Consider the following 22,146-nt stretch of genomic DNA (forward strand, 5'->3'; position numbering starts at 1 on the left):
TGACAAAAGGATAACAGCAAGAGGGAAAGGAAAGGTTTACATCATGCTAGTGAGACCTGCTATGATGTTGGTTTGGAGACGGCGGTGCTGACAAAAAGACAGGAGGTGAAGCTGGAGGTGGCAGAGTTGAAGTGATGAGAAGAGACTTGATTAGAAATGAGTACAACAGAGGTACAGCTGAGCAGTTTGGAAACAGTCAGAGGGGCAAGGCTGAGATGGTCTGGACATGTGCAGAAGAAGGATACTGGACAAAGGAGGCAGGAGGAAAAGAAGCTTTGTGGATGTGTGACAGAGAACATGCAGAGGGCTGACGTGGCAGAGGCGGTTGTTAGTGATGAGGTGAGATGGAGGCAGATTAATCTGCAGCTGCAACTCCAAAAAGGGCAAGCCAAAAGAACAAGAAAAAGAAGAAATCTTTCAAAATATATCTTTATATTTTGAAAAGAAAATGTCTTGACTTCATTATTTTATCCCGTTAGGCCCCAAAAACATATTTTGTGAGGTTACAGCGACCTTTAAACACTTAATTCAGTTCATCCCTCCAACATATCACAGTGACATGAATGGTTACAGATGTAAGCCCCACACTTTGAAAAAAAAAAACCTATTAAAAATAAAGATAAAATTAAGAGACAATGTGTTTATGAGCTTGAGCCAAAGGATGGACAGACAACCTAAAAAATAATCCATAAATACATTCTCTTTCCTTATCATTCAATCTGTCCTTATCAGGGTCGTGCGGGGGGAGGGTGTGTGTGTGTGTGTGCTGGAGCTAAAATGCTATAAAGGAATCTGGGATTTTGCAGTGACTACTACATTCAGCACCTTTCATCCGACTTATTGACTCAATTAATCTGTCTTCAGTATTTTTGTCTCACCTTCTCAGTCACAGTGTTGTTAAATGAGTAGTAAATAGTGTAGTGTACAATGATCCCGTTGGGTTCAGTGGGTGGATACCACATCAAGGTAACAGAGGAGGCGTCTGCATTAACAACAGTCACATTCTGCGGGGGGTCAAATGGCTCTGAAAGGAGACAGTTTAAAAGGACAAAAACTCAAGTTGTGCGATAAAACATCACTTAAGAGGAAATGTTATTTTTTATGTGAGGATAACACGATAATGTTTAAAGATTGCATAACATGTATCCAGCACCTGCATCAGTTGTGGTAAAGCTGATGTAGATCAGCACTCCTCCATCTCCCAGTCTGGTCCAGCTGGAGACAGAGGCATTGTAGCGACTCTCTGAGTCCACGTTAATAACCACCGAAGTCTTTGTCACATTCTGCCACAGGTCAGTCGTTTCATTCCTAACACATAGACGCTGCATTATTTGTGTTTTCTTTTAAGGTTATTAGATGGAAGTAGAGTTCAAAACCTTACCAGACTCTGACAATGTAGTAGAGTATGTCTGAATTGGCCTCGAGTGGTGGCTGCCATGATAACTCTACCGCAAAGTCTGACAACTTCCTGGCATGGAGAAACTGAGGAGGTGTGCCTGGAGCTGAGACGCACGAGAAAGACTTTCCAATAACGTAGCACAAACATGCATTGGTGGTGAACTTACAAGTAAACGGAAATTAATTTCTAAAATATTTATCGTTGTGGAAATCAGGGACTCAAAAGGCACACAGGAAGACACTAGAAAAAATAGAACATTTCCCTGAAAAGAAAAAAACTGATTAGTTGCAATGAATCTGTTGTTTGCGCTTCCCAGTCGTGATGGAAAACACGAGTGTCACGTGGCATCGGATATCTGTGATGTAACATCATTAGCATGAGCTGAAACAGAGACGTGAGGAGGAAAAGACTAGAGGAAAGTCAGATTTAATCAGATGCCCTTCGAACTTGTCAGCCTGTGATGATGTAATGGTGGAGTGTCCTGGAACTGAAAAGAACCCCCACACCACCCCCATTTTTTGCTCTTGTCACTCACGCCCCTCTCACCATCCTCAAGTGTTGTGATGTTGAGCGGCTCGCTGCTGTAGTTTCCCGCTCCGACTCTTGTGTGTGCTTGAACTACGATGCGGTAGTGTGCGTACTTCCTCAGATGCGTGATGTGGATGTAGTTGGTCCGCGAGGTCAGGTTCAGGTAGTGACTGGAGTTCCAAATCTCTAAGCTGTAGTGAATAATGACGCCGTTAGGCAGCAGAGGAGGCATCCACGTCACATTCACCTCACTGGGACTAACTGATTCATAGGAGAGCCCATATGGAGGACTGCCCGGGACTGGAGAAGGAATAAAACATCGTGTTGGTTAAACAGTTGGTATTCACTCTAAAGCCTTTCATATGAATGTATCTGTGAAGGTGGGCACATCCTTCAACACACCATCTTCTCCAGATAGCAGGTATAAAGTGTCTGATGTCTGGTTGCCATTTCCGTAACGCGTGTACGCGCTCACAGACACATTGTAAAAGGAGAATGGTTTCAGACTGAACAGGGTGACTTTGTTAGAAGACGTGTTCACCAGCGCAGAGTAGGATTCATTCTCATACAGGACCTCATACTGCTGGATCGCCCCATTAGCTTTCTCTGGTGCAGACCAGGCTATTGTGGCAGTAGAGGGGGTGGTGTTTACCACAGTGAGGTTTACAGGAGGGGAGTCGGGCTCTAAGAGGGAGAAGAAAAAAAACAGAGAACTTGTCAGTATTTACAGTAAGTAGTTAATAAAAAAGTTACATTTTCAAGCAATTTATAAAGAATACAGTAATAGTTATTATGCAAACTTCATGATTAATCAATTTAAAAAACTTAACACTGGATATTCATTAATCATTGATAACATATAGTTGATCCAAGCATTATAAACAGAATTCATACAAAGTTTAGATTTTTGCATTTGCACATACAGGCAGCACGATGCGAAAGTTTTGCAACCAGCAAAAATAAACCACATTCTTGACTTAAATTTGGCCGACCCTCCATTCAAGCTCATCTCCTTGTGCACCTCCTGAATGCTTCCAGTTCGGCTGCATTCACACGTCTGCCTCAAACTTGCTGTGAGAGCAGGAATGAGCTTCTGCATCAAACTGAATGAGCAGTTAATGAGAGTTCAGAAGCACAAGCAAGAGAAATCTGTTGTTGTTGTTTTTATTCTACATTCATCACACATTTTATTTTTTAAAATGCAGTTTTGTTTTGTTTTTTCAATTTATGCCAAGTGGTCAGGAACGGGCCCTCGAGGGACTGACTGAAAAGTAGCAGCTCTGCAGGAAGACCTTGAAGGAGATATCGGCCAAATTGTATTCAGGTAAGGATTTTTATTTTTATGGGAAAAGTTACAGAAATGTATGATGGCATCTTGTATTTGTGAATGTATAAATTCAAAAGTCCAACACGTACCATCCTCTAAAGTGAAAACAAAAATGTCATCTTCCTCAGAAAGTGAGCTCTCCCCCACAACTGTGGATGCAGCTACACGAAGCTTATAAGGAGTGTACTTGTCCAGATCTATACATAACAAGAGGGAAAAGTGACACTTTACATTGTAGTGGCAGTTATACTTAACGGCTTAAGAAAATGTCAGCTGAAGAGAATGAAGACGCTACCTGTTATCAATATGCTGGTAGTGTTAGTAACCCATTTCAGGCCTTGATTACTGGGCAGTTTGAGACCATAAACAGTGTAATGTGTGATCCGCCCATTGGGATTGATGGGTGGGGTCCAGCTCACTAGAATGGAGGTAGAGCTGATATTCTGATAGGATACCTCAAGCACGGAGCTAGGGACTGAAAGACGCACAAGATGTTAGAATTGGGCACCTTTAACAGCTCTATTAACATTTTTTCTTGTTTATATTTATAACAATTATTAAACGTGTACCATAAGCACCCACCCTGCTCCCTGGTCTTCTCTGTGATATCTGCAGCAGGGCCCTCTCCTACAGTGGTGGAAGCAGTGACCCTGAATGTATACTCAGTGAAGGGAACTAGATCTGACACCAAGTAGGACAACTCCTCAGACAGAACGTCCATTACCTCCTGTCTCACTGTTACCCCTGCAGATTCATGCAGACACACGCACAGAGGATTTATGAATAGTCAAGGTTTTTTTTAATAATAATTCTGGTTAAAGCGAAGCAAAGCAAAGCAATGTTAAAAAAATGCGGTGTTTACAGTTAGCTCTCCCACCTGTGGTACCAGACACAGCACCGCTGCGTGTTGAAAAGTGTTCTGTAATTGAAGCATCAAGTGTAGACAAGCGAAGCTGGCCTGGGGTCAGGGCCAAGGGGGCAGAGCCTGAGGTCACTTCCCCGGCATGTAATTGCTTCGTAAGCCAGGGTGGAAGTGTAACAGATGGCACAGAGGTAAGAGAAAGTGCAGACGTTCCAGAGACTGCAGAGTCAGAAGACTGCATATTTGGGTTGTCAGAGCGTGAGGCAGTGTCATAATCAGGGCTGGGCCTGTTGGTGGCCATGGGGTCAGTGGTTGGCTGAGCATTCGTGTTAGTGATGTAATCAGTGCTTCTAAATCCAGAGTGTGGGAAACTGGAAGCAGTAGCACTAGTGTGCAGCGTGCGGTCTGAAATAGTAGCTGTAAAAGTTGGTGGAGATGTGATCAGACCAAGCTCAGCAGTTCTTTTATGCCTCTTTGAACTGTTATGGACATCAGGTGGACGTGTTTCATTTTCATAAAAACCAGTTGTATTCTGAAAGGAGACAAAAAAAAAACCCACTTTATATATGGATATATGAGACTCATCAGCCCTTAATGTGATTTCTAATAAAATCAGTAAGCATCAGTAGATAGCACTCATTATTAAAGGGGCTCCGATATAAAGTAGGTGTTTTTTTTTAAATTATTCCTATAATAGGATACAGCAGCACACAGTCCAATGTAATCCACCAGAATAGTGGTTTAAAAAAGCCTATAATCCACTGTAGACTATTGCAGAGTGTTGCTGAACCATATTGATCTTTGACAGCAACTGCTTTGACGACAGTGTGTCATCAGCTGTAATGGATTGTACAAGTATTCATGACACAGCAACATATCACGTTTTTAACTGTGTTTTTTAAGCTGGAAGCATAGAGCGGTAGAGATAATATCATCTGGCTTACTGCTGTCATCGTGATGTTCTGGAGCAGAGTTTCCTCAACCAGCACCAGGAGTCTGTATTGGATTATGGGACCGTTGGGCTGGGCAGGGCTTTTCCAACTTACACGAATTGAAACTGAATCCTCAGCAATTGCCATCAGGTGCTGCACTGCACTGGGTGCTATCCTCACAAACACACACACACGCACATAGATAAACAGAAGCACAAAAACTAAATTTGCTCTTGTATTTTGTATGTATTTATTTTATTTGCTACCAATGTGTGCGTCTGTATTAAAAGTGAAACTACACTAAACTAACTAAACGGAACTTTTTCATTTATACTTCAATCTTGTAACTGTCTCACCTTCCGCAGGTGTAACGATGTCTCCCTTCGCTGCAGGACCCACCTCACCAGCTGCTTTTGCTCGGACGGCTACTATGTACCTCGTGTAGGGTTTCAAACCGGTAAAAGCAAAACGGGTATCTCCTGTGCTGTTCTCATACATAAAACCTTTAAGAAAACAGAACAAAATTTAAAACTGCACTGATTTTTGCGTGTATTATGTGTGCATGTAGCTGTGTTTGCTCTGAGTCAACATTTATCCACCTGTGGGTCCATAAAGGTAGAGTACGTAGGAGAACTTTCCTGTCGTGATGCTGGGAGGGCTCCAGGACACAGAGAATGATCGAGACGTCATGCTGAATACAGAGAAGTTTTGTGGCGGGTCTTCTGGAGCTGCACAAGCAGGAATATTTGCTTTCATACCTCAGTGCTAATATGAATACGAGCTTAATTAGTGCTAAAGTGTTTGCACGCTTTTTTTTCCACACCTGATTCTGGCATGCGAACCATAGTGGAGGCTACCTGTCCCTCTCCTTCAGAGGTGAAGGCGGACACCTCAAATAGATAGGCAATATAAGGTCGTAGCTGATCAACTCCTACTGATATGGGTACGTTCCAAGAGGCTGCAGGGGGCACAGCAGAGAGGGTGATGGGTGGCGATGATGCTGTTATCTCCAAGGGACTGAGAGTCGCACTGGACAGGATATCGGCTGCATCCTAGACACATGAAATCATGCGGGATAAAAAGAGAGAGTGCATTTAAGAAAAAAAGGAAAGAGAAAAGACGGTCGGCCTTGTGCATTTGTGCTATTTATCATCTTGACAGGGAAGTAGTATAGAACAAAAACACTTGGCAATAACAGCACAGTTTAGAAGGAGGGTGAAGGAAAAACACAGTACATTGCAGTGAGGCAGGGCTACAGTCATGATGTCCACTGCATTGACCTCCAGCAAACGGACAATCTGCCCAGTACGAGCAAATCTGGCCTTGACGGCGAACTTTGTGATGAGGCCATTGATGCGGTGTGGCAAGAACCAGGTAAGGACGACGAAGGTGTGGTTATGAGCATACGCTGTGAGATTGGTCACCAGGCCAGGGGCTGCAGGATGTGAATACACATGCAAATTCAGTGAAACACACATGCACAAGTTATTTTTTTATGATGTTGAGACGCTTAGATCAGAGTGCAAGGCTGTGTGCTTGTGCATGAATACCCACGGGACTCTGCTGTCTTTATGTATAAAGGTTTGCTGAATGCTCCTACTCCAAATGGAGATATAGCTGCTACCTAACGAGAAACACAGAGAGAGAGAGGAAGTGTTGGTAGGCATAATGATTAATTCATGTTCCTGTCAGTTATCATCTCCCAGTCATGTGCTAATCTCAGGCTGCTGGAACAAGCTGCCGTAGCAGAGTTGATTCAGAGATCCCAGAGATATATAATCTACAAAAATATATCTCATTATATAGCGTAGATGTAAACAGATCACAACACAGTCTCAAGTCTTTCAATTTTTTCCAGTGATTTAAGGTGGGATCAAAATTAAATAGCAATTTATCAGGTCAACTGTGGAGTCACTAAAATGGATTTTAGTTTTGTACTGGAGTAGTATGGGAACTGACATGTTATCTTAAAAAAGAACAAAGAAAAAATGTATTTCGTTCCTGCCTGAGATCAGAAAACAGCGCGCGCCGTTCAGCTATTTGTTTCTACCTTGTTGCCACGAAACGGTTAGCAGTGGGGCGCTGCAGGCGTTTCTCTGGTTCGTGTCAGTGTCATCCAATCAGCAGCCAAGCACATACAGGGTAACCCCAGAATAATTAAACAAGCAATGGACATAATGGATCAGTTGATCTAGGTGCAACACTGCAATACAGGTGAGCTAAACATAACCCTCATGTCCTCAGATTTTCTCAGTGTTTCCTGTCACCTGACTCTCACACCTGCTTCACCTGTTCTTGACTAAACCTTCCTCCTTTATTCATATCTGACATCACGCCATTGTTCTCTGTCAGTTCCTTACACATCAAATGGGTTCCAGTTGGGGTTTTTTTCACTTTTTCTGTTTACCACTTGCCTACATGCAAGATTGTTCTTTATTATTCGACTTCCATTCTTTATGCCAACATGACAAATGGCTGTATCCGTGCCTTTCTAAACTGAATGCTTTCAGCTTCACATCAGAAATAGGTAAGCTATCTCATATTCAGCTTTAGAGAAAAACTCAATGGGCTTTACTTTGAGGAATTACTGTTGATAAAGACAGAGCAGAAGAGATTTTTGCCCTTGTAAAAATACAGTGCAACAATGCAGCTTTCATTAAAAAGCTAATCTGTGGCACAAATGCTTTTTCTATTTGTTTATTGAGAAATCAGTGGGGAAATAATAGCCCTTATACACTTGGTGACAAGAATGAACGGATATGTTCTATTACAGGCTGAGGAAGAAATACGAATTTGCTTATGGGCTCAGCTGTGCGTAGGGTCTAGAAGTCTAGCAAACTCAGAGGTAAAATTTAGTAACATTATACGTGCAAACACACACAGATAAATGCAGTATGTGCAGCTATAATCTGTAAGTGTGTCACGTCCATTTGTATGAAGGTCATAGCAGGTTAATGAATTCTGAAAACCTTTAAGCATGATCGCATTCAAGCTCACTGACAACAGATAGTGGAAAGAGCCAAGACTCATCCATAGATCTGTTTACCTGTTTAATAATGCAATCAGGATCAATTACCAGTATTCAGCCAGATCAACAGAATAGTCTGATCCTCTGTCACATAGTTACACACTCACATGCTGGGAGGGGGGCAGTTTCAAGGAGGTCTGTTAAGAGGGACAATGATCACAGTTCCCAGAAGTATATCTATTAATCAATTCATTTTAACATAATAAAAACTCATATTCAAAAGCTCTTTTATGTGCAGTATCCCTGCAGGACAGCTTGTTCTGTTTTGATTCAATCTGGGACTTTTTAAACAAAATTTGCTAGGTCAGCCTTTATTTGCTAAGACTCCAGAGACTAGACAGGAAAAGGGGGAAAGACACGAAAGAAATGGTGTGGAGCAGACTTGAACCCCTGCCACTGTAACTCCTTTGGGCCACGGCTTTGTAGTCAAAACAGGTAAGTTGGAGCAGTTCCCGAGAATGAGTTTTATTTTGTTTTATTGTTTATAGTGAATTCACCAAACAATCTGACTGTAAACTTAATTTAATTCTGACTATTATATTCTACCTGAATGTGGTAGGTAGATCCTGAAGTGAAGTCAGTGATCAGGGTCTCTGGTATATCCAGGTATTTTGTCACCTGTGTGAAAGCGGGGTCAGGGTAAGGACACACCTCCTTGTACCTGCAGTAAGAAACCAGTTAGTTAAGATCATCATATCTCAACTTCACACTTATGAAATTTATGCAACTGAATGAAAATACAATATATGGTCAGATGCAAAACTGTCGAACTGTACTCAACTGCACTTAATATTTCTTGTTTACTTATCTTAATGACCTTATAGTGCCATATCAACCCACTTTGCTCTCGCACTGCAGGTTTACCTGTTGTTCCTAGATTATTTAAAAGTACAACGGGAGGCAGAGCCTTCAGTTTTCAGGCCCCTCTTCTATGGAACCAGCTATACAGCTGCTTCATGAGGTGAATATTTCACTTTGATCTACATTAATCCAAAAACTGGTAACTAGCTCTGTGCTGATCTTTGAATTTTTAACATATAGTAATAAGGTCTTGTTGTAATATATTTTTAACATTAAAAATAATCCCTAGGAAAGTATTTCAAACCATTTTTGCACAAAAAAGCCAGGTTGTACTGTAGACATGTATCTCGAACACCTCAAATGCCAATTTCTGGCTATTTGCTGCTAATATTGGCATCTGCATTTATAACAGTCAATAAATTAAAATTGTAAAAGTGAAGAAGTGATCATTGTTGATGTTGTATAGGTTGTCCAGCAGAAGGTATTCTGCGACATCCCTTTTGGCAACATGTGTAAACGTGACAGAAAAACTACATAGAAAAGATATAGACAGATTAATAAATAGATAGAATAAAGTATTTAGCACTTGTTTAGTACATGTTGCTGATTATACTGCACTTTTACATAAGATGTGAGATCAAAACTTTTGACTATACTAAACTATGATAGTGTATGTATCTTAGACAGTTTTCCAAAGAAGATCTTGAAAAACTACCTTATGACATATCCATCTATATCTTTGGCATTAGACGGTATATTCCAGGAAAGCAGGATGCCATTAGAGCCGACAGCTTCTCCCTCTAGGCCTGAAGGTGGACCAGGAACTAATGAAGATGAGGACAACCATGTGAAGGAGAGGAGACGATGTAAACACAAGCAGAACACTAGCAGTAAAAATATCTAAAATTACACAAATAGCTGTATATTACATGTCTGTTAATCATCTGTACTTGAGCCAACTGGCGCCTCAGTGGGCTCAAATATGTAATCTCTTATCTAATCCCCTCGGCTTCTCCTGTGTAAAACATCACCAACAAAACAAACTCAGTACACTTGTTTTGATTAATAACTTTTGTATTATCTACTCGACAGACTACAGTGTCGTCTGAAGAATGGTGTTGTTATCTGTTGTAGACTGATCCTCTGAGTGTGTGTGGGTGTGTGTGTGTTGGGTCTGCATGAAGGGTGTTTTAGGCTGAACCCTGATGAATAAGGCTTCACACAGCAGTGGCATTTCACTGACATTCACTGCAGACCCATTCATCCTGTGGTTCAAAAGCCCAGGCTTAAGTTACCTAAAAGGAATTAAACAGCAAAGTAGGCACACACACACATTTATACACGCACACACACCTCCGCTGTGCCAATCCCTTTTCCTCAGTGTGTATGTGTGTGTGTAATATATATATATACAGTGAGCAAATACAAAACGAGTCCCTGATGGTGCTTTAACACCTGAAAAAACAAAACGTACACAAACAACACCAAACTGTGTGTGTGTCTTACCGCTCCCATTCCTGTTGATCATGCGGCTGACTCCAGGGCTGATGTTCGAGGAGGAGGCTGCTGTGACTGTTACAGTGTATTGTGTCTTGGGGCTGACATTTACCACATCGGCCTGTGGGAGCAGAAAAATAAATAAATCTACTTGCTCATCAGCAATGTAACGTGCTACTTCCCAATTATTTCTCTTTTAAAACCTAAATGTATTTTTGTTTGATGGATTTGAAACCGGATTTTATGCAAAATCATTATTTCTTAAAATTATAGACAGCTGAAAAATTGCTTAAACCTTTTTAGACGACACATGCAGCAGTAATCCCTTTATTGTCTTTTCATTTGTCTTTTATTGTCTTTTTTCTTCAATTTTTTTGCAGTAATATTCATCTAAATGACAAAATACATGCAATTTTCACTCCATTATTTTACTCCATTATGCTGCCTATGACAGAATTACCAGACCTCTCCTCATCCATCTAAATCAATTTGAAGGTGGGTATTAGTGAATGGATGACAGCTTGTGGTTGCACTTGTTTGTATTTTAACATCTGTGAGACAGACGAGCTCTGCTTCCCGCATCACTGCTTTTTTGCTTCAGTGCATGTTGTAGCATCTGTGACATCAAGGTGTTGGATAATGTGTTACCTTTCAGAAAAATGACTAAACACTCAGACACGGTAAGAAAGGGTGCTTTAAAATTGATCTTACTGCATGTGCATTCATTTGTAAAGCTAAAACGTGACTCTGAATGGTTAGTGTATTACTGTTACACATACATAACATATCTATGTGCGCAGTTTATAAATAACTGTGTGCACCAGAGCCATGTAACCATTGTCTAATTCTTACCTGTGAATGCACCTGGCCCAGGCACAGTGTGAGCAGTAGGATGTCTGAGAAGAAGGCCATGCTGGGTTTTCAAGTTAGCTTTAGTTTAGTCACAGCAGGTTAGAGGCCTCACCAGTATACCTGTTTCCAGAATTAGTGCACAAATGTTAGCAGTGGGCTACAGGTAATCCAGTGAGCCGGACAGGGATGACTCCGAGTCTAGAAGCTGCTGGTTAATGGCATTAATGATGGTTACAGGGTTAGTCGTCCAGGCATTAAATACTGAAAGATCCTGCTCTTGAGGTAGTCCAAAATGTTTGGAATTTTACAAGGAAGGGCAGTGGGTCCTTTCATTAGCACAAGGCTAACAGTCTCCCACTGGTCTCTCCCTCCGGGAGAGCTGCTTAAGCAAATGAATGATTCAGGGTTGAGCTCAAGAGGGCAACTTAACAAATAATGAGATCTATTACTCAACTCTGTGTACTGTCTATGTGTGTGGTTTGAGGTGTGTCAGGTTACATTTTGGGGGGTAACTGACACCTGGCTGCCGGTAGAAGCCGGAATGTGACTGGTCAAGAGATCTATGTGTGTATGTGTGTGTACTTTTTTCTCTTTAATATTACAACACTACTGCAACTCTGAGTTTGTTCCTTTTACTCAAACACTGCTTTGGTGAAATGACAAAGGCTTTGATGATACTTAGGTGAACTTTTTACACGCTTGTTGTCCCAGCGTCTACAATTATGGTACATTTCTTAACTTAACCTTTAAACAGCATGCGTCTAACTAAGTATGTGTGTACCTGAATGTATCCGTCACGTGCGGGGTGCATGGTGATATTTCCTTGGTTTGGTAGCAGATTTACTTGGTAATGATCCACACACCCTACTGCCTGTTCCCAACGCAACGAGAAGGCACATGCAGATAGGTTTGTGATATGTAATCCTTGCACAGGGGCTGGCACTCAAGAAGAACATGAAAGGGAAAAACAATGTTAGCAGAGAGTTTCTAACATTTATGAAGACATGATCAAGGCTGGCGATAAGAACGGGGTGGAGGTGCTGACCAGCATCATTTGTGATATCATTTACCTGTAGTTACAGTCAGAAACGCAGAGCGTCCTGCTGTCACTCCTTTCACTCTTTCAACAGTCACGTTGTAGCTGCAGCCACCCAGCAACCCTGTAACCACAGCAACCTGCTTCTCCTTGGGTATGGTGAGTGTGGACGTGACTAAAGTGTTGGTCACATTCACTCGGTGGAAGTCAAACTCTCCATGTGTACTGTCCCAGCTCACAGACGCAGAAGAAGAGGTCAGGTGATCTAAATAGAGATGGTGTATTCCTGCTGGGCCTGAAACACAATTTAGAATTTTTGCCTCTTGTTTTGGAAAGTGCTCTTGTTTTGGTGCGTCTCTGTTTCTAGATGCTTTTGCGTCACTCACGTGTGCTGAACCTTTTGTGGACCGCATGACTGGAGTCTGAGCCCAGTACGCTCTGAATGCTAACCCCATAATCTGATCCGGGGATCAGATCCTTCACCTCACAACTTGTGCCTTGGACAAGCACCTCGGTCCATGACTTCCTGTCTACAGACAGCAGGCCAAAAAGAAGCTGAGAAAAAACAAAAAACAAAACAACTAATATAACAGATTATATTTCTGTCTATTTTTATTCAACATTTTAAATACTGCTCATATTTTCTACTTTAAATAATAACTCAGTGAGCACTTTTGTTGTGTGTCGGCAATGTGCTTGGTCATTCTTCCTGGATGTAGCTCTGTGGAGGTCATATTTCTCTGAAGTAACCAAATCCGTGGCGTGCCAACAGCAGTTGCTTAGTAACAACAGGTGAGTGTAGAACCTGACCCAGGTGATGTACTTTTATCTATCAATCATATTAATCAATATTTTGGGGGTATGAATCAGTATACCAATATACCATGGCATCTCGTACTGCCTCTACCTCTGGACTTGTGCATTGCTGTGCATGTCTTACCTTGTACTGTATCACCTGTCCTGGTGGCGGTCTCCAGGTGACAGACACAGACATCACTGCGTTTTCTGAAAGAGTCACTTCCTGTGGCACCTCAGGAACTTGAGACAAGGTGCTTGTTAGCATTTGACACCACATACTCACACCTAAAAAGTTAAACTTTCTGTGTTCTTTACTGGTTCAGTTCATTCTAAACCAGCAGGGGGCGACACTGGATACGACCGAGCACCAGTGGTGGAGGGTGTATTGAGACTCTAGTGCAAGTAGCAATACTGCAGTATAAAAACAGTCTTTTAAAAGTAAAAGTCATGCATTTGAACACAAGGCAATCAAAAGATAGGCTAAATTTACCAAAAGTATCAATTACTTTAATGTTTACTGTAGCTAATAAGCATTATAATGGTTAATTATTACAGACTGGTGATTGAAAAATGGGGACTATGTATAAAAATGTCTGTAATTCCAAAACAATTAATGCAGTGCTTTTGTTAAACCTCTTGAATGAAAGCTCAGAGTCTGTACTTCAATCACATCTTGACTTTATTTATAATCCACTTTAATGGTATACAGAGACAAAGCTGCAAAAAAAAATGTATCTTTGTCCAACAAATTATGGACCTAATTCTATATGCAACATAACTGATTATAGTATTACATTATTAAATATATTTTCCGTGCTTTTTTGTATATTTTTATTGGTTTAAGTTCCTTGTTTCATTGCTTAGTATAATTTTTTTTACCTTTCCAATATATTTTGTTTTGTATGAATTTATTTTACTTTAATGAGCTAAATCATTTTTGATGCGTTGGTTGCTGTAACACAGCGATTTCAAAATGTTTAATTTTTACACAGTTTTACCCAAATTTGCTGTAGAAATGCTGTTATTGTCCTGTGGTTTTGTGATTATTCTGAGTTGCTGTTTTCTGTTGTATTCAGTTTTGATTTTGCGGTTGTTTTAGTAATTTCGAGTTTTTGTGACATTATTAAGTTTATGTTTCCTGCTTCTGCTTTAGGGTTGTTCTAATGATGAATTAGATTGTTGTGATAAAGTTTTGTTAAACTGATAATTAACTAACTGAAATTCGAGTTTCAGCTCAGGCCCCAGATGTCAGCCTAATGCATACCTTAATCAAGGCATGTAATAACAACATCTGCCAGAACATGCAAAACAGTGCAAAAATAACAGACGAAACTCTGTTCAGACAGTGAACGGACTGATTCTTATATAGTGCTTTTCTAGTCTCCCAGATTACTCAAAGTGCTCTATGCAACATGCCACATTCACCCAATCTTCTTAACTGAGTGCTTTCTAACTACACTGATACACATTCACACTCTTGACATGCAAACTGGAAAAACCAGGGATCAAACCACTAACCTTCCAAACAGTAGGTGACCCACTCTACCTCCTGAGCTACAGCCACCCTCTGGCAAAGATGACTAAACCGTTACTAGGTTTTGGATAAAGTGTACACTCACAAACCTGTCAAATCTGCATTTGAAACATTGGCTACCATAGCAGTATAGTATTGCAACATGGCATTTGGGTCTTCTAACTAAAATAGGAACATAAATAGTTCCATTATTTCCAGATCTGGCCCACATCTGGTTGACATACATGCCATGAAACCAGTCAGTCAGAAGTGCCAGCTTGGTGCCAGATCTGGGCCAGACCTGTTTTCTATGGGCCTGGGCCACATAAACCAAACCACAATCGAGCCAGATATGGCATGCCATCACGTAGACAGTGCCATCTATGTCAGGCCTGGCCCATATCTGGATGACATATGTCTTATCATGCCAGAAGTCCGCCAGCAGTGCCGGCTTGATACCAGATCCGGGCCAGACCTGCTTGCTATGTGGGTTTAGTTTCTGTGTTTACGCCATTATGTTAGTCTGAGTCTTGTTGTCTCCATCTCTTTTGGATTGTTTCCTGCTTTACTTTGATAGTTGGTTTTCTCTGGTGTCTTGTTTTGTGTTTTACTTCCATCTGACTGTCTTGATTACTTGCCTGTGCTTCATTCCTCTTCCATCGCCGATGCCCTGTTAGTCTTCAGTGTAAATATAGTCCGGCCTTCTACTCTGTTTGGCTGTCTATTGTGTGTTTTGCTGTTTTTATAGACTCTGATTATCAGTTTTTAGATAAAGTTCACTCTTGATTTTACTCTGTCTGCATTCAGGTCTACCTTTGAAGTGAACCTTAACAAATGCAGATAGAAGTAATTTTGCTTCTCTTCTTTATCTAATACGTGCTATTTTTGAATACATTTGAATTTATTTGCGCTCATCTATTTTGTACTTCATCAACATTATTCGATTGAACACTTACTAGTACAGAGGGTCATAGTAGCAGGTTTACTTCTTCTGTCCCCACTGATGGTAATAACTTCAACTGTGTACTGGCTTCCAGAAGCGAGGCACTTGAAGCAGAATAATCTGTGTACACACACTCAGCTTTAGCACTCGGTGTTTTTAAGTAGTTTCGATCTGATGATTGAAACGCCAGGCTCATAAACCCGCAGTAATTTGTGTACTGGCTGAGAAGAACGGAGACTGACCTGGGCTCCTGATAAGATGTGATCAGCTCCTGAGTGCTTGTTCTGTTTTTGATCGACAGGATGAGTGTAGTCACCAATCCCCTCAACATACTCCAACTAATGCATATGGATGATGTGGTTTTATTGACAAGAGAGACCTCCACTGGGCTGGGAGCTGGCACAGCAGAAAGTGATAGTTATTAGGAAAGAGAGACGGAGACGTGCTTGTACTTGTGTGTCTGTATTTACCTGCAGTGATATTAATCGTAACTGGTGAACTGTCAGTAAAGGACTGCTTCTCTGTCCGTACTTCGAATCGGTAAAGCGAGCCTGGAGTAAGACCTGAAAATACTGCACTCTGACTCAACACCTTCTGCACCTGCAGCACACAAATCGGATAACCAGCAAAGCTGACCAAGACCCTTATTATAATTGCATATATTTATACTGAATACATTAAAAACATGCCAATTATTGTTTACCATAAGTCTCCCCTGAAGCTACTTCTGATTAGTGCAACACTCGAGGTAATTTATTTCAGTGGGTGTGAAAACTTCTGATTTAATTATCAAACCAGACACTGAAAAGTTGTCGGGGAAATCAAATAAAGGCTTCTGTTGATATGCTTCCTAAACAGGTGAATTTTTGGGAGCTTTTTTTGTTGTTGTATTTTTACCTTCTGTGAGCTTTCACAGTTGAGACAGATGACCTCGTAGCTGTGATCCTGGCCTGGTGCAGGATCCCAAAGCAGCTCAATGGATGTATCTGTCACCTGACCCTCCCTTACTCTGCTAGCAGGAGCCAGACCTAAAGTTACAAAGCATATATCACATCCCATTAAGTGTAACGATTATTAAAAGTTCTAATAATTTATGCAAACAATGTTTTAGAAACAGATTTAAAGATTTTATTCATTTAGAAAATCCAAACTCCACAGAAAATTTGTGTTATAGTTTGATATGAAGTTTCAAACAAAGGGATCAAAATACAGTATCTATCATACAGTTCTGAGCACGGCCTCTGTGATGCATCTTTTTAAAACATTAAATGTTATCACTAAAAATCTAAAAAAAAAGAAAAAAGAGAGAAACAGTGAAGTCGTGCCAAGATTAGGATGGATTACATTTGAAATTGAATTACTGCTATCTCCATGACATGATGAAGATGCACAATCTGCTTTTAAGTGAAGCCAAATGAAGAGCGCAAAAGAAAATAAGCCCTCTCCAGATTACGGTAACGCAACCACCATCCACAAACAGTAAACAAGAAAAGAGATTGGGGAATACATCTGCTACCGCCTCAGGAATACTTAGATGGCTAACCTCTATCATGGGCCATTCAACAATTTGTTACAGAGCGAGGATACACAGCAAGTAGTAGCTTGACTTTTTTTGCACGACTCTCTTCATACAATCCATCTGTAAGAATTAGGACAGTTACAATAAATGAATAGAAATAGTGTTCAGAATATCGGCAGTCATGCATTATTTTTGTTTTCTTGCTTTTCTGATGTGTAATGTGGCTTTTCTGTCATTTGGGTTGAACAGCAGTTTGCCTCTTGTGTTTCTGGGGGTCTTATGATGAGGTCTTCTCTTAACCTTTGACAAAGGTATTTGAGAGCATTTGTGATGTTTTGTACAGACATAAAGTGTTTGGGCGTTTTTTTTTACATGTATTTACAATTGCCTGAAAAATGTTTTTCAGATCATCCATAACACATTTTTCTTTGTGTTTCTCCAGTTTTGTGCACATGCATTATATATAAAAAAAAAAAAAAGCATAATTTTTTTTTCTTTGTTTGAGCTTCATTGCTCGCTTAATCACTTTCCTCATCATATTTACAGACTACTCCACCTCTGCCTGAGGGACAGCTCTCTCAGTCAGCCCTGACCTACTTTGGTCATCATCTGTTAATACTGCAGTTTCAACTTAACCCACTAATAAAACAGGAACTTTTGATCAAAGAGATGCACTGTAGCTCACTGAGTTCTTTTTATACTTGAATAAGCTTTCTCAAATTAAATCTGTGACTTGACATTTTAGTGGCCTTATCCATTATTTGATTCAAATTGAATTTGCTGAAGCATAGAGCTCAAAGAACAAAACATGTATATCTACCCAATTACTTACCATCTGGACTCTATGTGTCTATCTTAGTTATGTGAAATAGGATGATATGATCAGCTCCACTGCAGTCAAGGGTTGCACTAAGCTATCTTAATTAAAGTGGCCTTAAATCTCTGTGTTTGTGTTGACACCTCTCAGGTAGGAGCAGTTTAAGTGCAGCTGTTACGCGCATTCTGAATAGTGCATGCATTTGTATGTGCTGGTAGTGACAGAGGTAACTCACTTGTTCTAAAGAGGTGGCTGTAGTATGGTGGTCCCAACTGCTCTCGGCTCGTGCTGTGCACTCTGAGCTGGTACGGTGACCCCGGACTGAGGTTGCTGAGGTTTATGAGATGAACGTGAGCAGTGAGGGAGTACCAGTCACACAGATAGTTGCCCAAACCCTTGCAAACAGTATCCCAGTCTCCAGGACACGCACACACTTTTACGCCATCCATCACACCCAGTTGTGGATGCTGGATGTACAGTTGTGCATAGTTTGTACCCACCGAGACAGGCACTGCTACCTGCACTGGCATAGGAGCTATACACACAAAGACAAACAAAAAGAGTCAAAGACAGATAGTGGAGTATCTTAGATAATAAAAAATTGCAATACATCTATTTGGACACTTTTATTATTTCTCTTACCTGTGGTGTGTATGACGCTAGACCTCTTGCTCCTGTCATTTCCCTTCAGAGCAACAACTCCAACTTCATACGTCTGACCAGGAGTAAATGTGCCCAAATTAAAACACATGGATCCATTTATCAAGTGTCCATCTGCGCTGGAGTGGTTTAGCCACAACAAAGGAGCAGTAGGATTGTCAAGAGGTTGGGATGTGATAAAGTAACCGTCTGGAGGATCGCTGGGTGGATGGGTGCCACAGACAGTCAGATTTCTGCTCCTAGTGCTTATCACTACCAGACCACTGAGAGCCTTCACCGCTAAGAAGTACAAACCAGCATTATTTGAAAGTCAGAGGTTAAAAAGCTACATGATTACTTATGCATACCTGCACATAACCATTTCATTTAATATTGTACTGAAAAAAAATCTATACTGCCCATATTATTTAGGCGAGCATTGCAAAGCAGTCAGAAACACATCTATGAAATCATATTTGCCAACAGGATCATCAGTGAATACTGATGAGTAGATGTAAACACATGCAAAAAATTAATAACCTCTCAAGTAACATTGGAATGGCACTAAAAATCAAACTGAAACTAGCCCACTTGGATGTGAAGCTATTTAGCTGCTTAATAAGATGCATATTTTAAGAAGGCAATAGTCTGCGTTCATGCCATCTTCACTTGTGACACTTTGCGCCTTTTACGCTGGTGAAATGAATCACACTGGCATCACAATACTGTCTTCCACTTCACAGCAATGCTTAAGTACACTGGACAGACTTAAAGGTTGCTTACATGAGCAACTAATGTGTAGAATAACTTCAATTTTCTGTAAAGTTTCCATTTGCATTTACCTTATCTTGTCAGTATTTGCAGCGATTTCAAATAAGCCATGTGATTGTTAAAAAGTACAAGATAATTCCTAGAATATAATTTAAAAATAGGTAGAGCATAGCACCAGACAGTACTTACTGGACAACAAGCTTTTAGAAATAGTTCATGAATCTAACATTTACATGCTTACCAGTTTTTACAGTTAGAGTTGCCTGTCCACAGCTCCCTATCCCATGCTCGGTAACTGTGTATACTTCAATCCTGTATTTCCTGTGAGATTCCAGCCCTCCAATTACTGCAGTATAGGACCTCAACCCAGATGACCTGGAGATGTTTGCCATGCCAACTACACCATCCTGTTTCAAAGACATGTCTTCATATCGTACAACAAAAGTCCAACCAGCCACAAATGACGCATCTGGCAGCATCCAATGAACGCTAATGTGACTGGCTGTAATGGGACCAACAGTGATATTTTGAGCAGGATGAGGTCCTGTAAGAAAGGCAGTGTAAATATTAAAAGTCAGCCTCTATTAATATAATGTCCTTTGAATTGTGTAAGTGGTTATCAATACACTCACTAGTATATGCAATTTGTGTTTGTCCCAAGCTCCAAGCGAAGCCAGGAGGGTGAGACGCTTGAAGGGTGAAGGAGTAGATGCTTCCTGGAGATAAACCTGCTAAAGTTACGCCTCTAGAAGAGATCGAAATGGGGACCCTTACAATTTTTTTAGGCGTGCTCTGGTTCTTTGTGGCCATTTGGTCCTCTTGCTTCCTTTGCCTATCTTCTTCACTTGGATCCCACTCTCCGTATTCTTCCTCTTGGTACTGCAGCAATACCTCAAATGATGAAAGAGCAGGTGAGTTACAGAGTGAGAGATCACTCCAACGAAGCTCTACCAGGTCCTCTGTCACCTGAACCAGGTCAAATGAGAATGAGGCAGGAACTAAAAGTGCTGTAAAGGAGGAAAAAGCAATATCTTAGCACCCTGAAAAGAAAAATAAGTGGCAGAAGTGCTCACAAATTGCATGGTTTGAATCTGTAAGTGCTGTGCAATATCACAAATGAAATGTGGTGATACTCCCAAATTATATTTTGCATATGACTTATGCATTACAACTACTGTTAAATATTATATTCTGGCTAATAAACAGCTCGTGCACAAGTTATTTACTTTGATATTGGCAGATAAAGGGTAAGGGGATGTTACAGAAGAATGGAGTGAGAAAGAATCCCGGCCCCGTGGCATTCCTCTGGAAAGCGAAGCAGTCCGCCTGGTTGGCTGGTAGCAGAGTCTTCATAGTGTTTGTTCGGTTATATGATGAGCCATCAGACCAGAGAGGTCGGCCCTCTTCCTGTAGGGCAAGAAAGAGGCAGACATCACGAGTCGAATGGCATTTAAGTATGAAAAACAAACTTTCCCTCTGAAGGTTAAGTGCTGCGGTGAAGCATTGTCAAAGTGAACAACATTTTGTGAAAAACCTCCCCTTGCGATATCCAGCACTTCAGCGATGGCTTGCAGAGTTTTTCTAACTAAATTATTTTAACAAAACTTTAGAAAAATCCTACCAGGAATATTTTTGAACAGTTTGGACCTCCCTTGTTAAGCATATTTTGCTTTTTGTCATAAAAACATATTCATAATTACCTAAATGCAAAACCAGTTTTTTTCCTCACAAGGTTTGTGTTTGATTTCAAGTGCGAAAAACTTTTCTGCAAGGAAATTGTATTTATGCAGAAAAAAAAGTTTAAATATAATGTCATGCAGCACACGTTCCACAACCACCTAACCCTGGAGGATATTTAAGTGCATGTTTTTCAGTATTTTTAATCAAAATGTTGTTCTTTTGTTTTTAGAAAATCCTCTCTAAAGTACTAAGTGCTCAGTTATTCATGACAAAAATGAAAAATTAAAGTCATTATAAATGCTGCTTTTCAGAATTAAAGTGATTTAAAATATGTTCGTGCATACCTGCTGGTCATTAAGTCCCGTCCATAGCAGCAGCAAGTTGTTCTGGGACAGGAGGTAAGAAGATATAAAAACCAGATCTTCCAGGCTCTTCAGGTTAGCCAGATGACTTCCTGCTGCAAGGTCTGAACATCTGTGCAGTGCATCACTCCAGGTCAACCCTGTTCTTCTCACAATGTAGCAGCTTCCCCCAATGGCAATCCAGCCAGGTGGGCACTGAGCTGGAGAAACATATTACAATCAGCTTACAGTACAAATTCCTGACTGCAGTCACTTAAAGGTTAATAATTGAGCTGTGGTCATGCGATCACAGGATTACTAATGTTCACAATACCTGTTTCCAGACGAATTCTGAGTCTCTGCTTCAAGGTCATATTAAACTGTTTGAGGTATGTAGTCACTGTGACTTTGGCCTTGAAGCGTGTGCCCGGCTGCAAACCTTTCATTGTATACTGGGATTTTACTTCTGAAGAGTTTATGTTGAAGATGTGCACGACAGTTTCTGTGTGTGTGTTGTACAGGCTTATGGAGGACAGGGTCTGCAGCCTGTGAAGTTTCCATGTCAGAAGGGCGGTGGTGGTTGTGCTGTATACATTAAAGGAGGACGTGGACACTGGAACTGTTGAGACACAAAAAGGGATGAGGTGTTAACGTTATTAAACATGATAGAAATACAACATGTGGTGTTTGGATTCAGACTTCACAGACACTCACGGAAGTGAAAGGTCTTTGTCTCGTGCACCGCATCACTCCTGCTGGCTCTCAGCGTGATGTTATACCCCTTCTGATCCTCAACCATTCTCAATAATATCCTGCAGTGATGGGAGCATGCTGAGTTATTGAAGCTCTTCACATATACCTGC

General features: G+C 40.8%; 1 protein-coding gene across 3 annotated transcripts in view; it reads right to left on the reverse strand.

Annotated features, from left to right (window-relative positions):
- ptprq (protein tyrosine phosphatase receptor type Q) overlaps positions 1 to 22,146 on the reverse strand; it is a 48,015-nt gene that overhangs the window by 25,026 nt on the left and 843 nt on the right. For 2 of the 3 annotated variants that reach the window (XM_084933321.1, XM_084933320.1), the window contains exons 3-33: positions 21,998 to 22,142; positions 21,618 to 21,902; positions 21,287 to 21,504; positions 20,489 to 20,669; positions 19,895 to 20,269; positions 19,504 to 19,806; positions 18,495 to 18,791; positions 18,088 to 18,387; positions 16,414 to 16,544; positions 15,987 to 16,116; positions 15,759 to 15,912; positions 15,530 to 15,636; positions 13,203 to 13,300; positions 12,649 to 12,817; positions 12,297 to 12,557; positions 12,008 to 12,168; positions 10,384 to 10,495; positions 9,593 to 9,701; positions 8,623 to 8,737; positions 6,603 to 6,672; positions 6,284 to 6,483; positions 5,872 to 6,100; positions 5,648 to 5,776; positions 5,405 to 5,551; positions 5,061 to 5,218; positions 4,132 to 4,648; positions 3,837 to 3,998; positions 3,550 to 3,729; positions 3,344 to 3,451; positions 2,330 to 2,611; positions 1,946 to 2,227 (exon numbers count right to left, since the gene is read on the reverse strand). In XM_084933321.1, coding sequence (XP_084789447.1) covers positions 1,946 to 2,227; positions 2,330 to 2,611; positions 3,344 to 3,451; positions 3,550 to 3,729; positions 3,837 to 3,998; positions 4,132 to 4,648; positions 5,061 to 5,218; positions 5,405 to 5,551; positions 5,648 to 5,776; positions 5,872 to 6,100; positions 6,284 to 6,483; positions 6,603 to 6,672; positions 8,623 to 8,737; positions 9,593 to 9,701; positions 10,384 to 10,495; positions 12,008 to 12,168; positions 12,297 to 12,557; positions 12,649 to 12,817; positions 13,203 to 13,300; positions 15,530 to 15,636; positions 15,759 to 15,912; positions 15,987 to 16,116; positions 16,414 to 16,544; positions 18,088 to 18,387; positions 18,495 to 18,791; positions 19,504 to 19,806; positions 19,895 to 20,269; positions 20,489 to 20,669; positions 21,287 to 21,504; positions 21,618 to 21,902; positions 21,998 to 22,142 — 6,115 coding nt within the window. Of the gene's footprint in view, positions 1 to 878; positions 1,025 to 1,153; positions 1,309 to 1,381; positions 1,503 to 1,945; positions 2,228 to 2,329; positions 2,612 to 3,343; positions 3,452 to 3,549; positions 3,730 to 3,836; positions 3,999 to 4,131; positions 4,649 to 5,060; positions 5,219 to 5,404; positions 5,552 to 5,647; positions 5,777 to 5,871; positions 6,101 to 6,283; positions 6,484 to 6,602; positions 6,673 to 8,622; positions 8,738 to 9,592; positions 9,702 to 10,383; positions 10,496 to 12,007; positions 12,169 to 12,296; positions 12,558 to 12,648; positions 12,818 to 13,202; positions 13,301 to 15,529; positions 15,637 to 15,758; positions 15,913 to 15,986; positions 16,117 to 16,413; positions 16,545 to 18,087; positions 18,388 to 18,494; positions 18,792 to 19,503; positions 19,807 to 19,894; positions 20,270 to 20,488; positions 20,670 to 21,286; positions 21,505 to 21,617; positions 21,903 to 21,997; positions 22,143 to 22,146 lie in introns of all 3 variants that reach the window. The other variant, XM_084933322.1, reaches the window with a different exon arrangement.

Source organism: Perissodus microlepis, chromosome 7 (genome assembly GCF_051167445.1).
Source record: "Perissodus microlepis isolate ML-2025 ecotype Zambia chromosome 7, ASM5116744v1, whole genome shotgun sequence".
Lineage (NCBI taxonomy): Eukaryota > Metazoa > Chordata > Actinopteri > Cichliformes > Cichlidae > Perissodus > Perissodus microlepis.